Here is a 27,867-nt window from a genome sequence, read left to right on the forward strand (position 1 = left end):
GTTTGATACGAATCAGGAGCAGCTTTTCAAATATCTTTGATAGGCAAGGCAGTAGGCTGATAGGTCTATATGATGATGGCTTGGACTTGTCTTTTCCGGCTTTATGGATCATTGTGATGACTGATTTCCTCCATTCTTGAGGATAATAGCCCCATTTCATCATGGTGTTGAATATCACAGTAAGTACACTGCACAGCTCGGCAATTCTATGATCATTTTAGGAGAGATGAAATCGTGGCCCGGAGCTTTCTTTGAGATTTAGTCTTTAATGACCCTTGTGACTTCTCCTGATTGGAATGTGATAGGCGGAATAGCTTCGGGATTGTTGGTTGGTGGGAGAACAAAGCTATTCGTTGCTGGGTGTGGTTTGAAGACGTTTTCCAGATGGACGGCAAATGTATTTGCCTTCTCTTTGTTGCTGCGAGCCCAATCTCTTGTTTGTGTACGGAAAGGTGATTCACTCTCGATTGGTGGGCATACGCCTGATTTTGCTTTCCACAGTGGGAATCGTTTGCTAGTTGGGGAGAGTTGCTCCATAAAGGATATTTGAGCTCGGTTTTTTTCATCTTCTAGGGCTCTGCGTAGTAGGTGGTTGGCTATTTTTAGCCGATCTTTCGGGGCAGGTGATCTGTGTGCTTGCCACTCTCGGCGAAGCCTTCTTTTATCGCGTAGCAGCACTTCAATGTGCCTAGAAATACGATTGCTGTTGGAAAGTTTATTAGATGCTAATATTGGTGTTGAGTGTTTTGCCGCCAGTGACATTGAGGAAACCAATGCTTCGACTGACCTATCAATGTCATCTTTACAATTAATGTTTGGGCAGCTATCAATATGAGAGCTTATGTACTTCCTGTATTTGAGCCAATCTGTTTTGCTAGAAGTTAGAAAGTGTGGGCGATCCGAAAGCTGTGGATGGTCGTAAAGGTGAAGTAGAATGGGCGAGTGATCCGATGATAGATCTGTTAAGTGATCTACATTAATCTGAGCTTGCAGCACCCTTCGTTTAACTGCAAAATCAATCAAGTCGGGTTGCTTGTTTGGATCTGTGGGCCAATATGTGGGCTTGCCCGGAGAGATAAAGTCTAGCTTGTTTCGTGGGGTTATTATAGCGTTATATAGTTGTCTTCCTTTCGGGTTGGTAAGTCTAGATCCCCAATGGGTGTGCTTGGCATTGTAGTCACCAGCTGCTATAAATCGGTCACCTAGTAGGTCGAAGAATGTTACAAATTCTGTTTCGGAAATGCAGAAGCGTGGTGGGCAGTATACTGCGGCTAGGTTTAGGTAGCCGCTCTGAAAATCAATATGAATTGCTGTTGCCTGTAGATAAGGTGTAGCAAATGAAGGCAATGGATAATGCCTAAAGCGATTCTTGATCAGAACGCCAGTACCTCCATGTGCCTTACCATCGGGATGATTTGTCGCATAGAAGTTATAGCCATCGAGGTGAAAATAGTTTTTATTTGTTAGGTGAGTCTCTGATATGAGCATGGCGTCAATGTCGTGTTGAGCGAGGAACTGTAAGAGCTCGCATTTGTGCTGAGAAATGCCATTTGCATTCCAGAAACATATATTTAGACAGGACATTTAAACAGATTTCTGTTTGATTAGGAGCTCCAGGAGGAGATTTTGTTTGCGCATAAGCTCCTGCATCGTTTGTTGTATTGCTACCATTGTATTTGTTATAGTTACCAGCATTGACTCAATTCCACTAGGCAATTGGGATGGATTAGCAGGGGTATGTTGGGCAGAGATTTCTGGGATCTGATTTAATGCCTGATTCTGCATTATTCCAGCTGTGGTTGGTTGAAGTGTCGGCTTAGAGACTGAGGCGTACGACCCGTTGTTGTAACTTAACGCCTGAGCAAAAGAAACTCCTGGAGTCGTAGTTGATGGTATATATGTTTAGTTTTGTCGGACAACCGGGTTTCGAGCTGCAGTTATTTGTTGGTTTAGGCAATTTTTCAATTCTTTATAGACAGGACAACCTCTATAGTTGGCAGTATGGTTTCCCCCACAGTTGCTACATTTTTTGGCAGATGGGTCCTCCTTATTTACGGGGCAGGCCTCAGTGAGATGAACATCACCACAGGCAACGCAGGCTGCCCGTAGAGTGCAATAGGTTTTCGTGTGTCCATATTCCTGGCAATTTGTGCATTGGACCGGTCCATTTCGTTTGTGTGGTTCCTCAACGGTGATCCTACGGTGCAGTAGGTATTGAAGCTTGTATATTGGGTGAACTTAATTTTTACTTATATGCATACTTTCAGGTGTCAGTTCTACTTTGAACATTGGCTGGGGAATTTTATTTCTATTTATTATGTTCATAGCCATTTTGACTTCGAAGCCCTTATCGTTAAGTCCATCTATTATCTCATTGATTGGGACTGTTGGTTCGATTCCTTTGATAACCACTTGTAATCCTTTGCTACTTTTAAGTTGGTAGGTGTAGTAATTCATTTTTTCATTTTCGAGGTATTGCGCAACTGATCGATAGTTTTGTTCGTCATTGACTTGTATTTTTGTTTCATTTATATTACCCCTTTTTATGTACGTGACATAGAATGTGTTTGCGCCAATTGTATCTGTTATTTTTTTGACCAGTTCAGCACAATTTGCCAGTCGAACATAAATAGGTGGCGGTCTTAATTTTTTGGCCTTGGGTGTTTGGGTGATCTCATCTTCATTTGGGACACTTAGTATCGCAAATTTATTGTTTGCTAGTGCCTTATGTGGCACAGTGTTCTCGGTTATTTTAGTTATTTTAGCTGCATTGTTGTTCTTCACATTTTGTGGGCTCAATTTTCTTTTGATTTTCACATAGCGATCGAGCCCAGTCTGAATTAACGCTCCGTTAGCATTTTTTGAACTTATTGGTTGGGAGAGTTGGGGCTTGTCGCAGTGGGTCGACAGTATCGGGCGCTGAGCAATTGCAGTGGTTGTTGTTGTGGTTGTTGTCGTTGTTGTGGTCGAAGACACAGTTTTGAGCGAGGGCATTGTACTAGTTGTTGTCGATATTAGCAAATCGCTGATTAGGCAGTACGAGTCGGGGGATGGGCACTGAGCACTCCATGACCCACTTTGCAATGCAGGGGAGAGAGAGCGTGCTCTCTCCTCGTTCACTTGCAGTGATGCAGTTTTTGTTGGTACTGCTGCCTTTGGCGAGCGTATAGAGAAGTACGCGTTGTTTTTTGCTTGCGAGAGCCGACGCTCGTCTTGTTGTTGTTGCCGGGCTTGGCTCATTTTGGCTTTGGTTACACTGCTTGTGCTCTTTACCGAGCTGGTGCTCTTAAACGTTGACATTTGTTCTTTTCTATTATTTCTATTAATCTTTATTACTCGATTGGATGGTATTCATGGGCAGCACAATCACTAGTACCCATGCCTACCCCGAGCGCTTTTTCGCGAATTAATTTATGATTAATCGCGATTAATTGATTTAATTGTTTTTCACCGCGGAGCGATACAAAAATACGTCTGTAGTTGTTGACTGTTGACGGTTACATAATACATAATACGGTTACAATAAATTTGAATTCCATTTTCTTGTTTTACATGACATAAGCCGAATACCCATGAAATTTGCTGTTCAATGAAATAGTAGTGTTTTTTTAGAACATTGAAAAAAACAACGAATCTCAAATAAAAACATATATTTCATGTTTTTCATGTTTCCTGAGCTTTAATATTTAGTTTTTAATCAATTTGGTTTTCATTTCGAACTTGCACCGGTCGAACATGGGTCATTAATCTCTTTCCAACGCTTCAATAGGATTTGAGCCAATAATCCATGAACCACTTGCTAAAACGTGGCTCTGGTTCACGGATTTGCAGTTGCAATAATGTATTTGGTATTCCTCCATAAGATTTCGATGAGATTAATATCCAGTTGGACAGTTGGCCATGGCAAAACGTCGATCTTTTCCGATAACAATTAATTCCTAGCGAGCTTTTATGGGTGTTTCAAGTCATTATCCGGTTAAAATATCATTTTAGCAGAAATTTTTCAACTGTAATATGAATTTAATGTATTCTAGAGTATGCCTACATCCCCAGTTTCGCTCAAAACCATACTATACTCAAACGCCAGGCCAGAAAGTACTTGCTCAGCCTAGCATGCCCAATGATATTTTTTTCATGATTTTGGGTGGTAATCGGATTTCTGTGAATGCCAAACATATTCTTTTGAGCCTATCTTACTATATAATACTATATCTTACAAACTTCCTTCAACAGAATACAGGGTTCAGCAGACAAAGCTTGTTGTTGATGGGGCCGTTCTTCCTTCCGTCGATACCTGTAGATTCGCTGCAAGGAAGCAACGCGTTGTCCGACATCTAATCGGTCGTAGTTGAGCCATGTCATGTGATGCTCGGCGACAGAAGAAGAAGAGGCGAAAAATAATAGCGCATTCAAACCAAGCACTGGAAGTGATGTGTCCAGATCAGCATGATTTCCTGAAATGACTGAGGGATTAGCTATTTCTGCCCTCCCCCCAATAGGCCAATGTCGGGATGGTCTTTGGCCCAGCACAGCTTGAGGTCCAGCGCGATGCCCAGAATTACTTCCGCCAGCAGAGAGCGTGGGTTCGTTCGGATGAACATCGGCCGGAACGAAGCGTTTGCAGAGAACTCACAAGGCCTGAAGGTCCGTAAACGAGGTCGTAGGCTGAGCAGGAACCACATCCGACGCAAGTCCACCTGTGTTGATGCAATCGAGGCCGCCTTCTAACTTTGAATAGGATTCCTCGTCTCCTGCTCCACCATGAAGAGCCGGCACAAGAAACGGATGCTTCGATTGGTATTGGCTTCTGTCGGTCAGACCAATTGGCTCCAAAATCGCGCACGAATCCACTTGAAATGGGGCCGGTGTAATTCCGTGACCAAACGCAGGATGCGGAGTTACGGAAGTGGACCGCTTAGTGATCTCTCCGAGAATGATCCCATTGAGCGTCACAAACAGCTCCTCAAAGTCATCGGCGAGTTCACCCCCAATCTCGTCGAAGTCTAGCTCCTCGAGTTCACTGTGTACGGTTTTAAAAGTGCCGTGCAGCTCCTCGATTTGCTTCAGCCTGCCAACGAGCATGAAGTGGTCGAATAGGGAAGCGTTCTCCAAGACAACTTTTAGCTGCTTCATCCGTTCAAATAACGCTGGTGCTTTCCGCTTTAGGAAAGCCAGACTGTTTCCAGCAGCGGTCACTGCACCGTCGTTCCTCGCACCCATTTCGGCGCAGGCGCTAGAAAACGTTCCTAGCGGGAAGATGACCGCAAAGAAGAACGAACGCTTGCAGTAAATGCAGCAAGAACCGCAAGCAGATCGCAAAGCAGACGACGCGAGCACCGTTTTTGTTGCTTGTGCACAGCCGAATACCGAAAAAACCGTGGTTCAATGCGAATTAAAAGAACGACAAATGTTATTGTTTTTTGTGATAAAATTTAACGAGTTAATGTTTAGATCACGTCGGGGTCACCAAATGTTGAGCTACTGAGCTTCTTCAGTAGCGTTGTATTGCGATATTATTAAAAAGGCGATGATTGCTCAATATATATATTCACAGTTTATTGTGGTGAAGTAAAAAAGCGATACAGAGTCGAAAGGATAGTTAGCTGGATTCAAGACAGGGTCAGATTGAAGACGCGGGGATCGGTTCAAGACGGTGTCGGATTGAATAGCTCGATTCCAAGAAGATGCGCAGTGATTGCAAGATCAAGACTGAATCAAAGGGCAGGCGGCCGAATTGCCCGTGCCCTAATGCGAGCGAGAGAGCGACAGATCGAGAGAGTGATAGCAAAGCAAAGGAAAGAAAGGCGCGGGATGAAGAGGCGAAAGAGAACGGCTGCATAGGCTGCTGCCGTGAGGGAGCATGAATGCGTGCATGAGTTTGTAGGTAAATGACAATTTAGTACAGTGGGCAGTGCAAACAACGAACAATAATAAGGATTTACTCTACTGCTGCACCACTGGCTATAATCTATTCATTTGTCCACTATTTGGCTGCGTAACCAAACACTTTATTTCATCAAATTATTCGATATCTGAAGTGAGCTTGCGGATGGTGACTTATTTAAATTAATTTGCTTTGTTTTTTCATTTTTTAAAATAAATTTAACCCAGCACTACTATTTCATTGAACAGCAGATATCATGGGCAGTTGTCTAAAGTTATGAAAAACAAGAAGATGGAATGCAAATGTAACGGGGTTTCTTCAAATTTCTAATGCTTACATTCCAGGCTTTCCGTAAAGGTATCACTTGTTCAATTTGAAGGACTAGAAATATCTCAAAAAGAGTTTTGAAAGTAGTGAGGTGCGGCACTACTATTTCATTGAACACAACTGTATGTATGTATGTGCACTAATAAATTAAATGCATGCAAATCAAACTCTACTATATCATACTTCTGTGCCAAGAAAGCGAGGTGCAATTTTTCCAACACAAGACAATTTATATGTATTTATGTATGTCTTCGGCTTTAGCTTTCAATTTTTTGCACAAATACCTCAGGCTCTGCGTTTGGATCTTTAGGTCCAGCTGCCACTTTCCTCCTGCATTCGTCTTCTAGGTTACAGCAACGGGGTCTGTGCGGGAAGCAGCAGGTAACCAGTATCAGCAACGGTGAAGCAGCAAGTATATCGGCAGGGTAGCAGCAACGGTGAAGCAGCAGGTATGGCGGCAGGGTAGCAGCCACGATCAGCAACAAGCGGTGAGGGTATTGCCGACACGATGGTTTTGGCAGGTTTTAGATTAGATACACACTGGATGCGGGCAACGATACAATAATATTCTATAATATAGGATAAACTTTTTTTTTTATTATAACTAGGCATGTTGGATTTTTTCACTATTTATGTGTCACTATCACTTTATTTGTTGCCTTTTTAATTCTTTATTGTCCACCCGGGGGCGCCATGAAAAATTAGAATAGTTTTTCCAATTAAAAAATACCGAAAAAAACTGTTGGTGGCGTTTAAAGTTTATTAAAAGGCGGGACGAAAATAATTATGTGTTCGCTCGATCGAATTCCAATTTTACGATTCTATTCTAAAATTCATTACAATTCGTTTTATGCCTAGCTAACCTACGGTGGCAAAGCCGGGCGAATTCGTCTTGAGCGAAAGAGCGAGCTTTTATTGCGCTCCCGCCTTTCCCTAACCTACTTACACTAGACTTCAAAGAATTAAAAAATAATCTTAACATAAAACATTGACTAAGACGATGACATGACGAAACAGAAACCAAAAGCCATCTGTTCCCATCGCCCATGCTGTTAATATGAAGGAAACATATCAAACAATGGCTAAATTGTTTGAAAATATAAAATATAAAAAAGAATCAGCGGAAGGTCGCGTGAGACTTAAAAGTCGTAGCCATGTTAACGGGATTGCAAGGTGGTTACACAAAATACTGCTGCTTCCTGTGCCTATGGGATAGAAGAGCTAGAACTGAGGATTACTCAAGAAAACTCTGGCCAAAACGGGAAAAAAAATACATTGTAGAATTACAACATAAAAGAAATTCAGCTCTCGTGAAGTTTGAAGACGTTATTTTACCACCATTACACATTAAGCTGGGACTAATGAAAAATTTGGTTAAAGCACTGGATAAGGAAGGTGACTCGATGAGTTACATAAAAACTGTTTTTCCACGTCTGTCGCTGGCAAAAGTTAAAGATGGCCCCAAATTCGAAATTTGAAAATATTTTATCTACGAATGAAAAAGCAGCCTGGAACTCATTCCGACTGGTGACAACAAATATCGTTCAAGACCTAATTGAGAATTATGAAAATATTTGAGCCCACATGGCACTAAAAATCCATATCCATATGCACTCCCACTTAGACTTTTTTCAGACAAACCTAGGGGACGTTAGTGATGAACACGGAGAGAGATTTCACCAACAATTAAAAGCTATGGAACGACGGTATCAAGGTGTTTGGAATAAGAATATCTTGGGCGACTATGTGTGGACTCTCATAAGGGAATCTGATTCCAATGACAAAGGAAGACAGCCAGAAAATTTAAATTATTTTAAGAACAGTAACAAGCAGTAGAAAGCCAAATTTATCACATACGTTTAAAAACTTGTAGCAACATAACACCAAATAAAAAACGCAAAACAACGAAAACAAATTACTGTCAACAACATTTAATGCCAAAGGAACACGTTCAGATAACAAAAATTCAACCCCTTTTCATTTGGTTTGTTCCCAATTGGCAGTTGGACCCGCTACCTTCCAAAAAGTATTTTTGTCTATTTTTTTTCATTTTTTTAAAATATGATTAACAAATTATAGCTCCACTGTCTCTCCATAGATTTTAATGAACAGTACCCTAAACGACGCCTAATTAATGCGTCTATATAAAACTAAAAATGCATGCCAAGAAATTTTTTTTCGACTTAGTTTTTAAAGTCAACATTTTTGAAAGCTTTATATCTTCCAGGCGTTAGGCTGCAGCTACAAAGTGTCTGGGCCAATTTTTTATGGCTGCATTTGTCAGCTTTTCAGAACTGCAAAGTTCTATGCAACCATATATAAGACACTTAAGTTATGCGAAAAATAGAAGCACTACCTCTGAAAAAAACACACAAAAAATAACAGATTTTTTAAAATTCTTAAAAAAAAACTAAACCATAAAAAAAACCATAATTCTTAAAAAAAAATTACTTGCTGAAATCTATCAGAAAAACTCATTTTGGGCCACAGCGGATATGTCGTGTCGACTAGTGCTATCAACAAATTTTCGTACGTACTTGTTCATATTTTCAAACCAACAATATTGATAAACTTTATCAAGCGTTTTCTTCCAACGTAAGTGCATAATTGATTCATGAACTTGATTTATTACTGACTATTTCAATGCAGGTGGTAATACCGGCAAACAACTCGTTATATTATTTCTTTGAATTTTGCGAAACGGCACACTCTTTCTTAACTCGTATGTCTTTGTGAAATCTTCAGCTTACTGTCATTGAGTTTGTTAACAATATCAATCAGATCTAAATCAAGTCGCTGCTCAGCTAAATGCCAATCGTTGGAAAACTCGGTCAGTCTTACTCGTTTTTCAGGAATTTTACATTTTAAAGAATTGGGTTTTACTTGAATTGCCTTCCGTTTGTATATGTATGTATATCATAGTTAAGGGACTGTAAATAAGCACAGCCCCGATACACTCTAGTGGTCAATTCCAATTGAGTGCGTGAAGCCTTAAAAGAGTTACAATCAGTATATACTACAAACTCACGTCCCAACAAATAGTGACGAAAGCGCGTAACAGCTTCAACAACTGCCAACGTCTCCAATTCATAGGAATGATATCTTGACTCATCGGAGGAAGTGGTTTTGTTAAATTGATTCGATGCAAAAACATAGCCACAAGAACTCGCATCTGTATGGAGTTCAATTGGATATTCTGGGTTGAAGATTACAAGAACTGGTTCATTTGTAAGAATGGTAATGAAATTCTTTCGAATCCTTTCCAGCTCCGCATTCCAAGAAAATCCCTCTTTCACTGATGTAAGAGCATAGAGTGGCATCATCATTTGTGAAAATCTATGAATATTAAGATTATGGGGGCGTTAGGGAGTTCAAGGCAATGATTTTACCCGGATTCGGGATGGGGCATTTTTCAAACCAAGCGGCATTTCCAAAAACTCGTATTGACCCTCCGGCGTTACAAACGCAGTGTATTCTACAGACTCAGGGTGCATTGGTATCTAATAATATCCGCTAGCCATGTCTAAGCAAGAACGAGAAAGAACGTGTGAGTCGCTTCTAAAGACGCGACTCTACTTATACCCGTACTCAGTCAGTATTTACATTTTTGAGCATATGATTTTTTAGAATTTTAGAATTAAAAAAAAATTTTTACATATTAAATTTTTTTGCTACATCTGTTATCTACATCTACATCTACAATGTATATTTTACATCTAACATGTAGATTATAGATGTACCATTCATATTCTACATCTCCTCCGCTAGGGGTTGCTCGCGCACTGAACGCGGCAGAGTGTGCGAGCGAGAAGGAAAATGAGTTGCGTTGTCGTTTGCCGGAGGGGGAAGGGGAAGCAACTGAAAATGAATTTCTTCATTCTGGCTACAATTATGATCCGATCTGATTCAGATTCGGCAATCTGGTAGATATGGTCATTCTCTACGATACTGCGTTTTTAGTTTTATCGTATCTTTAAAATTGTGGCTGCCACAGATTTTCGTTCTTTATGGGTCATAAGGGGGCGGGGCGAAATTTTGAAATACACTTGTAGCAGTGGGATATCACATGAGTCTGGAAACCAAATTTGGTTGCCCTAGCTCTTATAGTCTCTGAGATCTAGGCGCTCAACAAGACAGACAGACGGACAGACGGTCAGACGGACAGACGGACAGACGGACAGACAGACATGGCTCTATCGACTCGGCTATTGATGCTGATCAAGAATATATATACTTTATGGGGTCGGAAACGTTTCCTTCTCTGCGTTACACACATCCACTTTTACCACAAATCTAATATACCCCTTAACTCTTTTTTGAGTACGGGTATAAAAATATTTAGCTCCACATAGTCTGGCAATCTGGTCAACGATGAGCGGCAAGGGGTATTTGTCAGAAACCGCACTTGCGTTCAGCTATCTAAGGTGTGCGAAAGAATTGAACTTACAAACAAAAACCTTTATAAAAACTAGACTAGGCCACTATGGCCCTTAGTTGTCCGGATTGGTGCGTATGGACCTTCTGAGTGTTTTACGCGGTTTCGAAATCCGTGAGGATCGAGGAGAATTTTTCAAAGGCAAGGAGTTCCGCTGGCGTCCTTTTAGATGCAACTTCCGATGTCAGTACCGGCTTGCCAAGATATTTGTTTCTTGCCCTTGAGAGGGCCGGGCATTGGCAGATTAGATGTTCCAGGGTTTCGATAGCCCCAGATTCATCACATTGCCTGCACTTGCCACTGTTGGTGATGCCTAGTTTGACTGCATGCAATACCAGGCAATGACCTGTGAGTATACCCATTAGCATCCTACAGTCCTTCCGTGGTAGGTGCAGTAGGTAGTGGCTGAGTTTACCATTGCTCTTTCACATGGTTTTCGCGATCCTGCAATTGGTGGTTCTCCTCCACCTGCTTCTGGCCTGTATGTGTGCCCGCCTCTCTGGATCGCTTTGAAGCGTTCTGAGGGAGACAGGCACGTTCTCAGTCCTGTCAAAGAAAGTTGTATAAAATTTTGTAAAGTTTTTGAAAAATTAGCTGAATCTGAACGAAATAAATTAACTTATAATTTCATAAGAATGTTATTTTCTTAAAAGTACTTGAATTTAAATTAAATTTAAATTATTAAATATTAAATATTACCTCCTTTGCTATTTAAAATCTTTGTTATACGTCCTGGCATTGAATATATCAACCTTTGAAGTAAGGATGTCTCCAACTTCGCCCACTTTTTGACAATAGCCTCTTTTGACTCCTTCAAAGTTGTAAATTGTCTTCCGTGCATGTATACTTTGCTGGAAAGTATTACCCAAAGGTTTTCAATTGGGGTGAGATCTGGACTTTTTGCTGGCCACTTTAAAACCAGGACATTTCTCTCTTAAAAAAATGTTGTTTGTATACTTCGAGACATGGATCGGAGCATTATCCTGTTGAAATGACCATAATGTTGTTCCCCAAAACTCATAAGAACTTCGTCCAATAGTTTCACATATTTTTCGGAGTTCATTTTGTGAGTTAAAAAACATATTGAACTCTTTCCAGCAAAACCAAATGCAGCCCACACCATAAGTGACCCTCCTTGGAAAATTTAAGACATTTTAAATTGTTTTGGAGCCCTAATATCCCTATAATAATACTGATATCCATCTCGCCACTCAAAGTCCCAAAACTTATGAGTACGAGCAGAGCTAGTTCGTGACAAATTTGGGCTGCTCTAAGGTTTTCTCTGACGGCTTAGCTTTTTATTCGGCGCTTATCACGTTCTTTGAGTAATGGTGAGCCACCCGAGCGATGTTTTTCCCGTGATTTTGGGGATCTTGCAAGAATTTTGAATTGTGAAATAGCTTCTGTTCACTTTGGTAGAGATTTGCTGCAGTGGCATCCCTATTTCGCGATAAGTGTTCATTTTTGCACGCTCTTCATCGGAAATTTAGCGGCTTAGAGACATTCTATCGAAAATAATTTAATTTAAAATATGAAACAGCTGAATGTAATAATAAACTCAATTTATATGTTTATTTAAACTAAAACACAAGCAAAACAAATCAATTTTAATGCATCATGCACTTTTAAGATGTCATTGACTACTAATGTAAGCTCAATTATATCTTTCAGCATAGCGCGGTGCATGAGTTTTTGTGAAAAATTAACGGAATTTATTTCGTTTTGGTACTGCATTTTGCTATTGTAAGCAAGATGAGCTTTTTGCACGAATCTCTGCCCCAAAATAAGCAGATCAAACCCAACGAAGAAGCTTTGGAAACAGATTATATGCCTTGCAAAGTGACTTTTTTCGCATACTTTACAATCGAGTCGGGCCAAATTATTTCTATAACAATAGTCAACACGAGAATTAGGCTGTGGCCCAAAATTACTTTTTCTTATAGATTTCGGGGTTTACAATTTTTTAACGAATTATGGTTTTTTTTTATGGTGTAGTTTATTTTTAAAGAATTTTTTAAAATCTGGTATTTCGTTTATTGTTTTTTTTTAGAGCTAGTGCTTTTATTTTTCACATAACTTAAGTATCTTATATCTGCTTGTATAGTTCTTTGCAGTTCTGAAAAGCTGACGAATGCAGTTAAAAATCCGACCCAGACACTTTGTATCTGCAGCTTAACGCCTGGAAGATATTAAGCTTTCAAATTCAAATTTCATACTCTTTTGCGGTATTTTTTTTTCCAAAATTTTCACTTTAAAAACTCGGGAAAAGCCGAAAAAAAAAACAATGCCGCATAAAAATCATAAATTTTTGCATTTGAAACCTTAAATTTCCTAGAACCTAGCACGGTTCGCTGAAACAACAAAGTGCTAAGGTCTAATATGTAGCTGCATTTATTAGATTTTCAGACCGGCAAAGATGATTACAACCATTTAAATAAGTTATGTGAAAACAGAGCGCTACCTCTGAAACAAGCATAACAAAAGAAAAGCCCTTTTTTAATTCTTTTAAACAGTAGATTTTCAGTATAAGAGATGATGTGTGACTATGTGATATTAATTTCTTAAGAACTATTAACGGCTGCTCCGAACAGAACGTGTAAGTCGCTTCTGGGGACGCGACTCTACTTATACACGTACTTTTTTTTAGAATTTTTGTGGGGGCGTAAGGAATTACACTTGTAGCATGTGATATCACATGAGTCTGGAAACCAAATTTGGTTTCTCTAGCTCTTATAGTCTCTGAGACGGACAGACGACTCGACTCGGCTATATCGGCTCGGCTATTGATGGTGATCAAGAATATATATACTTTATGTGGTCGGAAACTTTTTCTTCTCTGCGTTGCACACATCCACTTTTACCACAAATACAATATACCCCTTAACTCTTTTTTGAGTACAGGTATGATTAGTTTTCAGTTGTTTCCCCCACCTCCTCCGACGCTGCTGACGCTAATTATTCTCTTTCTCGCTCGCACACACTCTGCCCTATGCTGTGCGCGACCTTTCGCAGAGAAGATGTAGAATCTACATTGTATATGCATAATCTAAATTTCATATGTAGAATAAACATGTTAGATGTAGATAAAAGAGTTTTGAAGTATTGGGAAGAAAAACGATACGAATATCCTCATTAATACCAGCTGGCCAAAGTGGTGCATTCGGTTTCTGCAACACTAGTGAGTGTTGAAAGATCGTTTTGGACTCTCAAAATGATGCATACAGATCAACGAAACAACCTCGCTGACGAGTCATTGTCGAATGACCTACTTCCTTTTTGTAAAATTAAATAATATTACTTAAGTAATTAAACGTAACTCAAATAAACGAGAAGGAACGTGTGAGTCGCTTCTGGGGACGCGACTCCACTTATACCCGTACTCAGTCAGCATATACATTTTTTTAGCATATATGTAATTATTTAGAATTTAAAAAAAAAATTTTACATTTTTTTGCTACATCTACATATACTATGTATATTATACATCTAACATGTATATTCTACATGTACCATTTAGATTCTACATCTCCTCCGCTAGGGGTTGCTCGCGCACTGAACGCGGCAGAGTGTGCGAGCGAGAAGGAAAATGAAGGATGTGTGTAACGCAGAGAAGGAAACGTTTCCGACCCCATAAAGTATATATATTCTTGATCAGCATCAATAGCCGAGTCGATAGAGCCATGTCTGTCTGTCCGTCTGTCTGTCTGTCTGTCTGTCTGTCTGTCTGTCTGTCTGTCTGTCTGTCCGTCTGTCCGTCTGTCCGTCTCGATGAGCGCCTAGATCACAGAGACTATAAGAGCTAGAGAAACCAAATTTGGTTTCCAGACTTATGTGATATCACACTGCTACAAGTGTATTTCAGAATTTCGCCCAGCGCCCTTCCGCCCCCGCAAAGGACGAAAATCTGTGGCAGGCACAATTTTAAAGATACGATAAAACTGAAAACGCAGTATCGTAGAGAATGTCCATATCTACCAGATTGCCGAATCTAAATCAGATCGAATTATAATTGTACCCAGAATGAAGAAATTCATTTTCAGTTGCTTCCCCTGCCCCCTCCTGCTAACGACCATGCAACTGATTCCTTTCTCGCTCGCACACTCTGCCTCGTTCAGTGCACGAGCAACCCCTAGCAGAGGAGATGTAGAATCTAAATGGAACATGTACAATCTACATTTTAGATGTAGAATATACATTGTAGATGTAGATAACAGATGTAGCAAAAAAATGTTAAATGTAAAATTTTTTTTAAAATTCTATAATTCTAAAAAATCATATGCTCAAAAATGTATATGCTGACTGAGTACTGGTATAAGTAGAGTCGCGTCCCCAGAAGCGACTCGCACGTTCCTTCTCGTTTTTTTTTGTTTTTTTTCAGAGGTAGTGCTTCTATTTTTCACATAACTTAAGTATCTTATATCTGGTTGCATAGAACTTTGCAGTTCTGAAAAGCTGCCAAATGCAACTATAAATCATACCCAGACACTTTGTATCTGCAACTTAACGCCTGGAAGATATTAAGCTTTCAAATTTAAATTTCATCATTTTTTTGCGGTATTTTTCCCAAAATTTTGACTTTAAAAACTCGGGAAAAGTCGAAAGAAAAGCATTTCTTGGCATGCATTTTTAGTTTTATATATACGCATTAATTAGGCGTCGTTTAAGGTACTGTTCATTAAAATCTATGGAGAGAGTGGAGCTATAATTTGTTAAGGTACTGTTCATTAAAATCTATGGAGGAGTGGAGCTATAATTTGTTAATCAAATCTAAAAAAAATTAAAAAATAGACAAAAAATACTTTTTGGAAAGTTGCGGGCCCAACTGCTAATTGGAAACAAAGCAAACGAAAAGGGGTTGAATTTTTGGTAATAAGTATTTTTTGTCTATTTTCTCACTTTTGAGGTTTGGTTAACGAATTTTAGCTCCACCGTTTATCCATAGATTTTAATGAACAATGCCTTAAACGACGCCTAATTAATGCGTCTCTCTAAAACTAATAATGTTGGCCAAGAATTATTTTTCTTTCGACTTTTCCCGAGTTTTTAAAATCAAAATTTCGAAAAAAATACCGCAGAAAATAATACATTTTGAATTTGAAAGCTCAATATCTTTCAGGCGTTAAGCTGCAGATATAAAAGGTCTGGTTCGGATTTATAGCTGCAATTGTTAGCTTTTCAGAACTGCAAAGGTCTATGCAACCAGATATAAGATACTTAAGTTATGTGAAAAATAGAAGCACAACCTCTGAAAAAAACCATGAAAAAAATACCAGATTTTAAAAATTCTTAAAAAAAAAATACCATAAAAAAAATAATGCCCCATACAGAAAAAGCATTTTGTTTCACAGCCTAAATAAGAAGTTCAATTTTGTCGAGTAGTGTAATCATTATTTTTAAGTTCAATTTTTTTGATACAAAATAATGATTATGTGTAAAGTTTATAAATTTCTCAAAGATAATCATTTAACTACTCGAAAATATCGAACTTTTTTTTCCTCAAGGATCCAAACCGACTTTTTCTGATAGATATGGGACTCTAAAATTTCTAAAATAATTATGGTTTTTTTTCTATGGCAGAACTTTTTTTTAAAGAAATGTAGTGCTTTTTTCACATAACTCTAGTATTTTACGTCTGATTGTAAAGAACTTTGCTATTTTGATAAGATAATTAAAACAGCTAGAAGTTTAGCCCAAACACTTTGTAATTTTAGCTTACCGTCTGCGAAATAGAAAGCATTGAAATGTAAAAATGCTGAGTTTTGTGCGGTATTTTTTACAACATTTTGACTTTAGGAACTCAGGAAAAGTCCTTTGTCCTCTATTTTCTTTTAAATCTATGGAGAAACTCCATAGATTAAAAAAAAAGGACAATCAAAATTTTTGCATTTCAAGGCTTTTTTTTTCCCAGACGGTAAGCTGAAATCACAAAGTGTTTGGTTTTAATTATCTTTTCAAAATAGCAAAGTTCTTTACAACCAGACGTAAGATACCAGAGTTATGTGAAAAACAGAAGCGCTACCTCTGAATAAAGCTTACAAAAAAATACCAGTTTTGAAAAATTCTTAAAAAAGATCTGCCATAGAAAAAACAAAAATATCATCAAACCATTTCTAAGCCCCAAATTTTTAAGAAAAAGTTGGTTTTGTTCCTTAAGCCTAGTACTCAGATCCAAAAATTGTTTGCCAGCAAACAAATGTCATATATTCTTCGAGCGGCCAGTGTGTGACGAGAGGTGTGCACTGCATTCCGAACGGTTACACTGCTCAGACCGCTGCTTGGTTTTGTTTAAAGTTAATAAAATGCACTTCTTCGGCTGGGGCTGCTCTTCCCCAGGCATGTCCTGGGCTTCCCAACATTTTATTGGCAAGGTAATGTGTCTGACTATCAGCAGCAGCAGATGGCGACGCCTCCCGTGCCGGACACCGTGAAGACAAACTGTTTTGAAAACAATATTTGTTTTATATTTATGAAAATTAATAAAAATATTAAATTATAATATCCATATAATTGTCATTCATATAACACTGCATTAATTAGATTCTATTTTTCTTCATTATTAAAATATTTCATTTGGTTCTGTATACGCTTATTGCAATGTTTGCTTCGTGTTTGCTGGCAAAATATATCAAATTGATATATTTTTCGAGGTGGGTCGAAACATACCAAAAAAACAAGCAAATAATTCGGATTCTTTTCCAGTACATACCGACCATTTTTTTTTTTTTTTGATCTGAGTACTGCCTTCCCTACAGAGCCTAGAAAACAGTTTTGCCGAAAAAAAATTTCTTATCGGTTTCATACGAATATCAACCCTGATTCTGTTCGCGAGGTGTTTTTTTCGATCTGAGTACTAGGCTTTAAGGAAAAATCGTGTCGAGTAGTGTTATCATTGAAAAAAACGTAACGTCAAATATAATCAATACCATGTAATTTTTTAAATATAACTTATAATGAGTACGGTCCCTGTTAGAATCTACATTTCAGATGTAGAATAAACATATTAGATGTAGATGACAGATGTAGCAAAATATGTAAAAAAATTTTAAATTCTACATTAAACATAATGCTCACAAATTTATATACTGACTGAGTACGGGTAGAAAAGTAGAGTTGCGTCCAAAGAAGCGACTCACACGTTCCTTCTCGTTTTTAATTTATACCAAATTCTCAAATAGCAAAACAGAGCTATTTATATGAATTTATTTAATGGATCCCTTGTTTTTTAGGTCGTTGAGATAAACTCTGAATTGCTTCAGAGTATGATGTCTTCCTTATTAAACAATGTTTTGGCCGAGGATTGTCGAAATCAGTGGTCCATGTCACGCCCATTGCTGGTACTAATATTACTTTACGAGGATTTTTATAGGTAAGAATATTCTCATATTTTTGTGGAGTTATTTACAATGCTTACGAATTTGTCTATATTTAATACCTCTTCCAAAAAAATTTTTTGTCACACAAAACTTCGGGCTTAAAATGGCTAGATTTAAGATTAACGTTCTGTTAGGTAGAGGAGGCTGACACACTTAGGCCAGCTTCGTCCCGATGTGGTACCGCTTGGGATTTTCTCTTCTTCTCCCTAGTGACACACTATTTAAACAGTTATCATATCCGGATGCAATAAATAAATTACCGTCAACGACATCAGAGTTATTTTTATATAACTCTGCCATTTGATGAAAAATATAGTAATATAGAAAATATACTAACCCCAAATTTATTCGCGAAAAAGAGCTTAGAGTAGGCATGGGTATTTGCGCTCATTTTGCATTTTATTTAATTTATTTTTTTTATATTAAGTTACTTTCAGCCGTGTTGATTAGTTGAAATATTTAATTGGCCTCCACGTCTGACACGGGTGGGTTAGCGCCACCTCCTGATTGTGTTCTTGAAAGACTTGATTAATTGCTTTAACTTTTAAATATTATGACTGGAAGTGTATTTATGATGCTCATGCAATAACGTTTTTGTTAGTAAATGGTTAGCGTGCTTGATTTACATTTTTGATATTTTCGATGCGTGTGAATTCAACAATGTATTTATAAGATGCGATAGGTTCTTTTTCAAAGAATCTATATCTATTAGTATAGGATTTGAGTACTGAAAAACTATTTCGTTCTTGAGAGTAAGCGGGACATTCGAAAATTATATGTCTTCTGTTAGGTTGCAGGTATCACATAAATTGTTATTTATTACTTTCATTCTAGCAATCGAAACTTTGTCTATTCCGTGACCACTTAGTAGTCTCTTGATTTGTTTTGATTTCCAAACGGCTTAGATTGCAGTTTTTGTCTTTAAACCATGGTTTGTCCCGTATATAAGGAAATAAATTCATGTAACCTTTATTTCTTTCCGTGGCGCGTATATATAATATATTAATATATAAATAAGTGTGAAAGCGTCTTTAAGAGGCCAGCGAGAAACAAAGAATGTGCCATAATTTTTAGAATTCTTTGCAGCAATATCAGCTAATTCGTTTTCTTTTATGTGTACATGGCTTGGAATGTTATGAAATTCCACTACGAGCAAACAGAGAGCGTTTTCAATTTTGTTTATTATTTCTTTGGCAATGCAATCATCTGGATTGATCTTTCTATACCCGTACTCAAAAAAGAATGAAGGGGTATATTAGATTTTTGGTAAAAGTGGAGGTGTGTAACGCAGAGAAGGAAACGTTTCCGACCCCATAAAGTATATATATTCATGATCAGCATCAATAGCCGAGTCGATAAAGCCATATATGTCTGTCCGTCTGTCTGTCCGTCTGTCTCGATGAGCGCCTAGATCTCAGAGACTATAAGAGCTAGGGCAACTAAATTTGGTTTCCAGACTCATGTGATATCCCACTGCTACAAGTGTATTTCAAAATTTCGTCCCGCCCCCTTCCGCCTCCATAAAAGACGAAAATCTGTGGCAGCCACAATTTTAATGATACGATAAAACTAAAAACTAAAATCTGAATCAGATCGGATCACAATTATAGCCAGAATGAAGAAATTCATCTTCAGTTGCTTCCACCGTCTCCCCCTGCATGAAACACGCTACTGATTCTCTTTCTCGCTCGCACACTTTGCCGCGTTCAGTGCGCGAGCAACCCCTAGCGGAGGAGATATAGAATATGAATGGTACATCTATAATCTACATGATAGATGTAAAATTTACATTTTAGAAGTAGATGTAGATAACAGATGTAGCAAAAAAATGTAAAATGTGAAATTTTTTTTTTTAATTCTAAAATTCTAAAAAATCATGCTCAAAAATGTATATGCTGACTGAGTACGGGTATAAGTAGGGTCGCGTCCCCAGAAGCGACTCACACGTTTAAATTTAAAACCCCATTGAGACTATCAGTGAGGATTGCAGTTTTAAGAAAGTTTTCGGAAATGGCAAAGTCAATGGCCCTATTAATGGCTATAAGCTCAGCTGTGAGTGACGATAACTTTTTTTAGGTAAAGAAACTTATAAAGAATCCTGATTCTTTATAGATAAAAGCACAACCCACGTAATTGTCTGTGACTGAACCATCCGTGAAAATTAAATTGAAGTGTTTAGATTTCAAATGAGTTAATTTTTCTTGAGGTAACGAATTTATAAGAGCATTACTTGCAGAACTTTTCTTTGGACATGAGCCCTTAAAAAAATCGGTGTCGGTTAAAATTTTGCTGTTAAAGCATAGTATCCAGCACCGCGGAATCTAAAAATTTCTGTCAAACTTCATATAAAAAAAACTGTGCCAGGAATTTTTCTTTTACGTTTTCCTGGAGTGTGTATCCAGCAACACGAGCGGAATCCACAGATTTATATCGATAGTTGCCTATCGGGACCGTATGTGGACTGAGAGAACAGCTGACACCCAGCTCAGGAATATATGTTCAACAATTATTCCTGAAGTGAATGGTGCAAGATGTAGGCAAAAACTGGCCGCAAAACCAAAAAGGGAGATGAAAATTATTCCTTTTTGTTTTGCAACAATATATGCCGCCACCAACACAATCACTTCATCATCAGAGTGCATTTCATTCCTTTTTTAATTTTAGCAGAATTTTACAGTTGGCACTGTTTAAAAAAACACAGCTGATTCATTAACCCGGTTTTAGCTATGTTCCACGCCCTCACGGCATAACTAGCAAATTCATGGCAGGAATTTTCCGTGATGCTGGAGACACTCCTTAAAACTACATACATCTGTGATCGGTACAATTGCATTCAAAATGTCTTCACTCCCTTATTGCAGCAGTTGATTACGTTTGCTACTCCAAGGGCAACGATCGCTGCTGGTGATGCTGGTGATTCGGGAGCCGAATGCGTCACTTCGGAGAGTATGCAGGTTAACATGTCTGTAGCGTCCGTGTCCGTCGAGTCCGCGCCCATCTCCTTAACTATCCCATCAGTTTCGCTCCCACCAGCTAATAGATGTCCAGGACCACCGGATACTGGCATCACAGGTACTAGGACTGTGGTGCCAAAACCACTGGTGGGAGTCCCACCAAAGCGAAGTTTTTGTCTCGCGGCTAGCCCCTGACCTCACATCCAATGATCTAACCGCTTTTATACAGAGCAAAATAAACGCCGTTGGCTTAAAGGTGGAAAAATTAAATTTTCTTACGCCAGGGAGATATCTTCCTTTAAGATAAGCGTCTCCCGGACTCAATTTGAAACCATTTGTTCCGCCAAGTTTTGGCCGGAGAATTTGGTGGTTAAAGAGTTTAAGGCTAAGAAGAAGAATAGGCCCCCCATTAATGTTCCTAGTAGCCAGACCAGTGCTCCATCTCCATCCTCATCTTCCACCTCTACTTCTACCCGTCCAAAAAACTAACTTCCTCTCTTTTAGTTACCTACCAGAATGCTAGAGGCTTGCGTAGTAAGCTCAGCACTCTTTTTCTTGAGAGTCTCGCATTCTCGTCCCATGTTATTGTGTTTACCGAGACCTGGTTAAAGCCGGACATCCTTAGTTCCGAGGTTTTGGCAGGTCGGTACACAATTTTTATAAATGACCGTTCGTCTCGACGTGGAGTTGGGGTCCTCATTGCAGTGAACTCGAACTTCACGTCGGAACAACATTTCATGGTCTAGGTTCAACAAGACCTCGAATTCCTGTGCGTAAAACTGATTCTCCCAGGCTTTTCCATTTTCATTACTTGCTCGTATATTCCACCATCCTCGGATATCTTAATATACGAGCATCACCTGTCCGCTTTAAGATCTGTTTCTTCCTCGCTTTCAGATAAAGACCATATGTCGCATGTGCCACTTGATGGTGCAGTCATTGCATATTAACGACCAGACAAAAAACTAACTATAAACCTTGTTTAGAGGAGGATATCGAAGTATATCACCTTGACGCAAATATATATAAAAACGAGAAATTGGCTTTCTATACGTACAACATAACATTTTAATTCTGTTTGTGGTCGGAGCTGCACTACTTCCATCTGCGCTCAGAAACTGCAGCAGCAGCCAAAAGCTCAGCGAGAGCGCGATCTTTAGCGCGAGAGAGCTAACAGAACGATAGACAATAACAAAACATGCTCGGTGACATTTACTTAATGCTACGTATTATAACACTACTCGACAAAATTGAACTTTAGATTTAGGCTGTGAACCAAAATTACTTTTTCTGATAGATTTCGGGATTTTAAAATTTTTGTAGTACTTTATTATTTTTTTTATGGTGTCATTTTTTTTAAAGAATTTTTTTGTTTTTTTCAGAGGTAGTGCTTCTATTTTTCACATAACTTTAGTATCTTATATCTTGTTGCATAGAACTGAAAAGCAGTTCTGAAAAGCTGCCAAATGCAACTATAAATCATACCCAGACACTTTGTATTTGCAACTTAACGCCTGGAAGATATTAAGCTTTCAAATTTAAATTTCATCATTTTTTTGCGGTATTTTTCCCAAAATTTTGACTTTAAAAACTCGGGAAAAGTCGAAAGAAAAACATTTCGTGGCATGCATTTTTAGTTTTAGATAGACGCATTAATTAGGCGTTAATTAAAATCTATGGATAAACGGTGGAGCTAAAATTCGCTAACCAAACCTAAAAAGTGAAAAAATAGACCCTGCATGAAACACGCTACTGATTCTCTTTCTCGCTCGCACACTCTGCCGCGTTCAGTGCGCGAGCAACCCCTAGCGGAGGATATATATGATATGAATGGTGCATCTATAATCTGCATGTTAGATGTAAAATATACATCGTAGATGTAGATGTAGATAACAGATGTAGCAAAAAAATGTAAAATGTGAAATTTTTTTTTTAATTTGAAAAATCATTCTCAAAAATGTATATGCTGACTGAGTACGGGTATAAGTAGGGTCGCGTCCCCAGAAGCGACTCACACGTTTAAATTTAAAACCCCATTGAGACTATCAGTGAGGATTGCAGTTTTAAGAAAGTTTTCGGAAATGGCAAAGTCAATGGCCCTATTAATGGCTATAAGCTCAGCTGTGAGTGACGATAACTTTTTTTAGGTAAAGAAACTTATAAAGAATCCTGATTCTTTATAGATAAAAGCACAACCCACGTAATTGTCTGTGACTGAACCATCCGTGAAAATTAAATTGAAGTGTTTAGATTTCAAATGAGTTAATTTTTCTTGAGGTAACGAATTTATAAGAGCATTACTTGCAGAACTTTTCTTTGGACATGAGCCCTTAAAAAAATCGGTGTCGGTTAAAATTTTGCTGTTAAAGCATAGTATCCAGCACCGCGGAATCTAAAAATTTCTGTCAAACTTCATATAAAAAAAACTGTGCCAGGAATTTTTCTTTTACGTTTTCCTGGAGTGTGTATCCAGCAACACGAGCGGAATCCACAGATTTATATCGATAGTTGCCTATCGGGACCGTATGTGGACTGAGAGAACAGCTGACACCCAGCTCAGGAATATATGTTCAACAATTATTCCTGAAGTGAATGGTGCAAGATGTAGGAAAAAACTGGCCGCAAAACCAAAAAGGGAGATGAAAATTATTCCTTTTTGTTTTGCAACAATATATGCCGCCACCAACACAATCACTTCATCATCAGAGTGCATTTCATTCCTTTTTTAATTTTAGCAGAATTTTACAGTTGGCACTGTTTACAAAACACAGCTGATTCATCAACCCGGTTTTAGCTATGTTCCACACCCTCACGGCATAACTAGCAAATTCATGGCAGGAATTTTCCGTGATGCTGGAGACACTCCTTAAAACTACATACATCTGTGATCGGTACAATTGCATTCAAAATGTCTTCACTCCCTTATTGCAGCAGTTGATTACGTTTGCTACTCCAATGGCAACGATCGCTGCTGGTGATGCTGGTGATTCGGGAGCCGAATGCGTCACTTCGGAGAGTATGCAGGTTAACATGTCTGTAGCGTCCGTGTCCGTCGAGTCCGCGCCCATCTCCTTAACTATCCCATCAGTTTCGCTCCCACCAGCTAATAGATGTCCAGGACCACCGGATACTGGCATCACAGGTACTAGGACTGTGGTGCCAAAACCACTGGTGGGAGTCCCACCAAAGCGAAGTTTTTGTCTCGCGGCTAGCCCCTGACCTCACATCCAATGATCAAACCGCTTTTATACAGAGCAAAATAAACGACGTTGGCTTAAAGGTGGAAAAATTAAATTTTCTTACGCCAGGGAGATATCTTCCTTTAAGATAAGTCGTTCCCGGACTCAATTTGAAACCATTTGTTCCGCCAAGTTTTGGCCGGAGAATTTGGTGGTTAAAGAGTTTAAGGCTAAGAAGAAGAATAGGCCCCCCATTAATGTTCCTAGTAGCCAGACCAGTGCTCCATCTCCATCCTCATCTTTCACCTCTACTTCTACCCGTCCAAAAAACTAACTTCCTCTCTTTTAGTTACCTACCAGAATGCTAGAGGCTTGCGTAGTAAGCTCAGCACTCTTTTTCTTGAGAGTCTCGCATTCTCGTCCCATGTTATTGTGTTTACCGAGACCTGGTTAAAGCCGGACATCCTTAGTTCCGAGGTTTTGGCAGGTCGGTACACAATTTTTATAAATGACCGTTCGTCTCGACGTGGAGTTGGGGTCCTCATTGCAGTGAACTCGAACTTCACGTCGGAACAACATTTCATGGTCTAGGTTCAACAAGACCTCGAATTCCTGTGCGTAAAACTGATTCTCCCAGGCTTTTCCATTTTCATTACTTGCTCGTATATTCCACCATCCTCGGATATCTTAATATACGAGCATCACCTGTCCGCTTTAAGATCTGTTTCTTCCTCGCTTTCAGATAAAGACCATATGTCGCATGTGCCACTTGATGGTGCAGTCATTGCATATTAACGACCAGACAAAAAACTAACTATAAACCTTGTTTAGAGGAGGATATCGAAGTATATCACCTTGACGCAAATATGTATATATAAAAACGAGAAATTGGCTTTCTATACGTACAACATAACGTTTTAATTCTGTTTGTGGTCGGAGCTGCACTACTTCCATCTGCGCTCAGAAATTGCAGCAGCAGCCAAAAGCTCAGCGAGAGCGCAAGCTTTAGCGCGAGAGAGCTAACAGAGCGATAGACAATAACAAAACATAGTAAAACAAACAATTATGCTCGGTGGCATTTACTTAATGCTACGTATTATAACACAACTCGACAAAATTGAACTTTTGATTTAGGCTGTGAACCAAAATGACTTTTTCTGATAGATTTCGGGATTTAAAATTTTTGTAGTACTTTATTATTTTTTTATGGTGTCATTTTTTTTAAAGAATTTTTAAAATCTGGTATTTTTTTTTTTGGTTTTTTTCAGAGGTTGTGCTTCTATTTTTCACATATCTTTAGTATCTTATATCTTGTTGCATAGAACTTTGCAGTTCTAAAAAGCTGCCAAATGCAACTATAAATCATACCCAGACACTGTGTATCTGCAGCTTAACGCCTGGAAGATATTAAGCTTTCAAATTTAAATTTCATCATTTTTTTGCGGTATTTTTCCCAAAATTTAGACTTTAAAAACTCGGGAAAAGTCGAAAGAAAAACATTTCTTGGCATGCATTTTCGGTTTTAGATAGACGCATTAATTGGGCGTCGTTTAAGTTATTGCTTATTAGAATCTATGGATAAACGGTCAATTTGGAGCCGTTTGACCAAAACAACTCAAAAATAATTTTACGTGAAATTAATGCTTTTTTTCACATAACTTAAGTATCTTATATCTGGTTGCATAGACCTTTGAAGTTCTGAAAAGCTGCCAAATGCAAATATAAATCGTACCCAGACACTTTGTATCTGCAGCTTAACGCCTGGAAGATCTTAAGCTTTCAAATTCAAATTTCATCATTTTTTGCATTAATTTTTTTTTTTCGAAATTTTGACTTTAAAAACTCGGGAAAAGTCGAAAAAAAAATAGTTCTTGGCCAACATTTTTGGTTTGACGCATTAATTGGGCGTCGTTTAAGGTATTGCTTATTAGAATCTATGGATAAACGGTCAATTTGGAACCGTTTGACCAAAACAACTCAAAAATAATTGTACGTGAAATTAATGCTTTTTTTTCACATAACTTAAGTATGTTATATCTGGTTGCATAGAACTTTGAAGTTCTGAAAAGCTGCCAAATGCAGCTATAAATCCGACCAGACCTTTTGTATCTGCAGCTTAACGCCTGGAAGATATTAAGCTTTCAAATTTAAATTTCATCATTTTTTTGCGGTATTTTTCCCAAAATTTTGACTTTAAAAACTCGGGAAAAGTCGAAAGTCGAAAAATGCGAGACTCTCAAGAAAAAGAGTGAAAACATTTCTAGTCATTTGTAGTTCTACCAGGTGGCATTGCTTCAAAATGCCAAAATAGAACTAACAAACCAATTCTACACATTAATGCTATTGAATTTATGTCAATGACCCCTGTTCGGCTAAATGTTGGATTTGTTTCCGTCCCGAATAGCAGAATACAAAAAAAAAAACTCGATATGCGCAATGAATAGATGCATTTCAATAGAGTTATGCTGTGCTGCATGTTCCGGATAGGGTCCACCCAAACACCGTGTTTTGTGCCACCGGGAAGCCTTCAGTGCTTGGGATCACTCCCGGCAGAATGATCTTTGGGTACACATCTGCCCCCAGTACCAACGACACTGTGCTCGGCCGATAAAAATTTTCGTCTGCCAGGTGAATATTTGCAAAGTGGTCCTTGATGTGGTCACCCAAGTGTTTTGCAGGTGTCCTTATTTGGAGTTGGGGTTGCGCAGTCCGCACAACTTCCAGCCTGACATCGCTCCTTGTCCTTGATCGGATGAAGGCGGTACAAGCACCATCCGCACCAACGCGAGTGACGGAGAGCCCGAAGGCCGTTGCCAATGATGCGCTGATGCAGCTGGTTGGGCTGCACGGATCGATGAGTGCACCAGTCTCGAAGGTCTTGTGGCCTGAGTCGATGACGACCCATGCCGTTGGAAGGATGCTGGTGCTCCTGGATTGTAGGAGCGATGCCAGCGTCGTCGGAGGAGCAGCGGACCTTGAAGTCGATCTCGCTGGTGGGGAGCATGCCCTCGATGGAAGAGAGCGCGACTTCGGACGGGAAGTCTGGCGCGATCCGCCCAAGTGGAGGAGTGTGTGGTGGTTTTTTCCGCACACACGGCATGTGTCGCCGCTTCGGCATCAGTGCCGGGAGTGCTGGTGAGCCAGGCAATTGTGGCAGTACTTGTTGATCAGCACTGCCCGTAGACGCTTTTCCGCGTTCAGCTTCAGAAAGCGTTGGCACTTCCTTAGCGCGTGGACTCCTCGGCAGACCCGACAGCGGAAGCTGTTGGCTCCCCATGGCTGGTTGCGCTCTACTGGACGACGGCGAGGTGTCATGCTTGGAAAGAGAACGAGAAGGAACGTGTGAGTCGCTTCTGGAGACGCGACTCTACTTATACCCGTACTCAGTCAGTATATACATTTTTGAGCTTATGATTTTTTAGAATTTAAAAATTAAAAAAAAAATTTTACATTTTAAATTTTTTTGCTACATCTGTTATCTACATCTACAATGTATATTCCACATCTAACATGTAGATTGTACATGTACCATTTATATTCTACATCTCCTCCGCTAGGGGTTGCTCGCGCACTGAACGCGGCAGAGTGTGCGAGCGAGAAAGAGAATCAGTAGCGTCAGCAGCGCTGGAGAAGGAGAGGGAACCAACAGAAAATTAATTTCTTCATTCTGGCTATAATTATGATCCGATCTAGTTCAGATTCGGCAATCTGGTAG

The 27,867-nt window shown here is 39.0% G+C and overlaps 1 protein-coding gene across 4 annotated transcripts in view; it reads left to right on the forward strand.

Moving 5' to 3' along the window:
* Window positions 1-27,867, forward strand: part of LOC111079813 (ran-binding protein 16) — a 161,605-nt gene that overhangs the window by 63,579 nt on the left and 70,159 nt on the right. For all 4 annotated transcript variants that reach the window (XM_041595857.1, XM_041595856.1, XM_041595854.1 and 1 more), the window contains exon 14: window positions 17,873-18,012. In XM_041595857.1, coding sequence (XP_041451791.1) covers window positions 17,873-18,012 — 140 coding nt within the window. The remainder of the gene's footprint in view (window positions 1-17,872; window positions 18,013-27,867) is intronic.

The sequence above is a fragment of the Drosophila obscura genome, unplaced genomic scaffold (genome assembly GCF_018151105.1).
Source record: "Drosophila obscura isolate BZ-5 IFL unplaced genomic scaffold, ASM1815110v1 contig_87, whole genome shotgun sequence".
NCBI lineage: Eukaryota > Metazoa > Arthropoda > Insecta > Diptera > Drosophilidae > Drosophila > Drosophila obscura.